Source organism: Oncorhynchus keta, unplaced genomic scaffold (assembly GCF_023373465.1).
Source record: "Oncorhynchus keta strain PuntledgeMale-10-30-2019 unplaced genomic scaffold, Oket_V2 Un_contig_2814_pilon_pilon, whole genome shotgun sequence".
Classification (NCBI taxonomy): Eukaryota; Metazoa; Chordata; class Actinopteri; order Salmoniformes; family Salmonidae; genus Oncorhynchus; species Oncorhynchus keta.
In genome coordinates this window covers 16,183-19,597 of record NW_026285883.1, presented here as the reverse complement: position 1 = coordinate 19,597, position 3,415 = coordinate 16,183, and the positions used below count along the sequence as shown (strand labels likewise).

General features: G+C 39.8%; 1 protein-coding gene across 1 annotated transcript; it reads right to left on the bottom strand.

Moving 5' to 3' along the window:
- Nucleotides 1-203: 203 nt before the first annotated feature.
- Nucleotides 204-3,036, bottom strand: LOC127923069 (osteoclast stimulatory transmembrane protein-like; the record flags this gene model as incomplete). The annotated part of the gene is made up of 3 exons (XM_052506999.1): nt 2,883-3,036; nt 2,478-2,541; nt 204-497 (listed from the first exon to the last, which is right to left on the bottom strand). Coding segments are annotated over exons 1-3 (470 nt in total), but the record flags the coding sequence as incomplete, so codon positions are not given.
- Between the last annotated feature and the right edge of the window lie 379 nt (nt 3,037-3,415).

Sequence of the window (3,415 nt, the reverse complement as noted above, 5' to 3'; positions counted from 1 at the left end):
TAATGTGAAACCCTAATGTGAAACCCTAATGTGAAACCCTAATATGAAACCCTAATGTGAAACCCTAATGAAAGCCTATTGAAACCCTAATGTGAAACCCTAATATGAAACCCTAATGTGAAACCCTAATATGAAACCCTAATGTGAAACCTAATGTGAAACCCTAATGTGAAACCCCAATGAAACCCTAATGACAACTCTACCTGTTTGGTTCCCAGGAGGGCACTGACATAGAGAGGACACAGCGGACGGGGTGGAGGAGGAGCAACAGCAGGACTACTATACAGCCCCAGGTACTGGACACCACCATTGAGGTAAAGGGCTGGTAGTTCAGACTGTAGACCATCCAGACGTGTAGAAGACCTCCTATCGCTGCACCGATGACGAGACAGAAACAGAAGAGGATGAAGACCTCTAACGTGTTCGCCGGGGAAGGTTTGGAATATACACCCCATTGGAAAGTCAACAGGGAAGATAGTCTTCTTTTTAAAGAGGATCTATAGATTCAAAACAGAAACAAACAAAAAAATAATTTTTTGGTCAGTTAGGATCACCGGTTTATTTTAAGAATGTGAAATGTCAGAATAATAGTAGAGAGAATGATTTATTTCAGCTTTTATTTCTTTCATCACATTCCCAGTGGGTCAGAAGTTATTTTACACTCAGTTATTATTTGGTAGCATTGCCTTTAAATTGTTTAACTTGGGTCAAACGTGTCGGGTAGCCTTCCACAAGCTTCCCACAATAAGTTGGTGAATTTTTGGCCCATGGTGTAACTGCGTCAGGTTTGTAGGCCTCCTTGCTCGCACACACTTTTTCAGTTCTGCCCACAAATCTTCCATAGGATTAAGGTCAGGGCTTTGTGATGGCCACTCCAATACCTTGACTTCGTTGTCCTTCAGCCATTTTGTTACAACTTTGGAAGTATGCTTGGGGTCATTGTCCATCTGGAAGACCCTTTTGTGACCAAGCTTTAACTTCCTGACTGATGTCTTGAGATGTTGCTTCAATATATCCACGTAATTTTCCATCCTCGTGATGCCATCTATTTTGTGAAGTGCACCAGTCCCTCCTGCAACAAAGCACCCCCACAACATGATGCTGCCACCCCCGTGCTTCATGGTTCGGATGGTGTTCTTCGGCTTGCAAGCCTCCCCCTTTTTCCTCCAAACATAATGATGGTCATGATGGCCAAACAGTTATATTTTTTTCAGACCAGAGGACATTTCTCCAAAAAGTATGATCTTTGTCCCCATGTGCAGTTGCAAGCTGTAGTCAGGCGTCTTTATGGAGGTTATGGAGCAGTGGCTTCTTCCTTGTTGAGCGGCCTTTCAGGTTATGTCGATATACGACTTGTTTTATTGTTGATATAGATACTTTTGTACCTGTTTCCTCCAGCATCTCCACAAGGTCCTTTGCTGTTGTTCTGGAATTGATTTGCACTTTTCGCACGAAAGTACTTTCATCTTTAGGAGACAGAACGCGTCTCCTTCCTGAGCAGTATGACGGCTGCATGATCCCATGGTGTTTATACTTGCGTACTATTGTTTGTACAGATGAACGTGGTCCCTTCACGCATTTGGACATTGCTCCCAAAGATGAACCAGACCTGTGGAAATCTACCAATAAACATTCTGAGGTCTTGGCTGATTTCTTTTGATTTTCCAATGATGTCAAGCAAAGAGGCACTGAGTTTGAAGGTAGACCTTGAAATACATCCACAGGTACTCCTCCAACTGACTCAAATTATTGAAATTATCCCATCTGAAACTTCTAAAGCCATGACATCATTTTCTGGAAATTTCCAAGCTGTTTAAAGGCACAGACAACTTAGTGTATGTAAACTTCTGACCCACTGGAATTGTGATACAGTGAATTATAAGTTGAAATAATCTGTCTGTAAACAACTATTGGGGAAATGACCCCTCGACCCCCTCGACCCCTCGACCACTCGAGAGCAATAATATTAGCAGTCTGGTTAATCGGTTTTGTAACAATTACATGAAACATATTATATAATGGTAAATAATTAATACACTGTATAACAGACCTGGGTTCAAATACTATTTAAATTATTTCCATTTCTTTCACATACATTTTAAATTCAGTAATCAGATATTTTCTAGTTGAAAATAAAAGCAGTTGAATATTGGAATGTATTTGGGAAGTATTGGGATGTATTTGATAATACTCAAATACTCAGATTATTTTCAAATACAAATAAATACCCCCATGCATTTGAACCCAGGTCCTAAGAGTATTTAAAATAATGTATTTGCAAATAAGCACTTGAAAACATTTTCAAATTGTAGACGACTTTGAGGAAATAATTTTCAAATCATTTCAAGTATTACCAATAAAAGTAGTTCATTTTACATTTATTTGATAATAATCAAATAAACAGAAAGTATTTATTTCCATAACAAATAATCACATCCACGTTGAACTCAGGTTCAGATGATTAACTCTGGACTCACAGGAATCCTGAGGCTCGGTGTGGACCGCTGGAGACAGACTCCATGAGGACTTCAATGACTGGGACTAAATCAACAACAACATAATGGGTGAAATATTCACAAATTGGTACCATTTTTTTATTTTTATTAAAAAAGAAAAATAAACAAGTAAATATTGAACGATGGTGTTTTCTGTGTTTTATATAAAACAGAATTGGTTCAGACAATATAACATTTTAACAATTAGTTCTGCTATTATGTCTACAGATATTCATATAAATTGTAGTTTATAACCTATATTCAGTTCTCTGGCACAGTGCTGCGTTACGTGTAGAATCTATGAATCTTAGTTTATAACATACGTTCAGTTCTCTGGCACAGTGCTGCGTTACGTGTAGAATCTATGAATCTTAGTTTATAACATACCTTCAGTTCTCTGGCACAGTGCTGTGTTGAGTGTAGAAATGCCCTTGGTCGTCCAATTCAAGAGACCGATTGATTTATGTACAGCCCTGAAGGGTTCCTCTTTTCTGGCCATGGGCAGGCTGAAACACTTATGTAATATGTTGATAAATACAGGGTCTGAAAAACATTCATTTCTACTGTGTTGAAATGGAACTTCAGATGTCCTGTGTGTCAGACATTAACTGGTATGACTGTGTAATAAGGCAGTAGTAGAAAGCCAGCACTCAGGCTAGAATGAAAGACTGCCGTAGAAAGCCTGTACGAGGGTTAGCACTCAGGCTAGAATGAAAGACTGCCGTAGAAAGCCTGTACGAGGGTTAGCACTCAGGCTAGAATGAAAGACTGCCGTAGAAAGCCTGTACGAGGGTTAGCACTCAGGCTAGAATGAAAGGCGGCCGTAGAAAGCCAGTACGAGGGTTAGTGCTCAGGCTAGAATGAAAGGCGGCCGTAGAGATTTTGAGGGTTAGCTCTCAGGCTAGAATGAAAGACGGCCG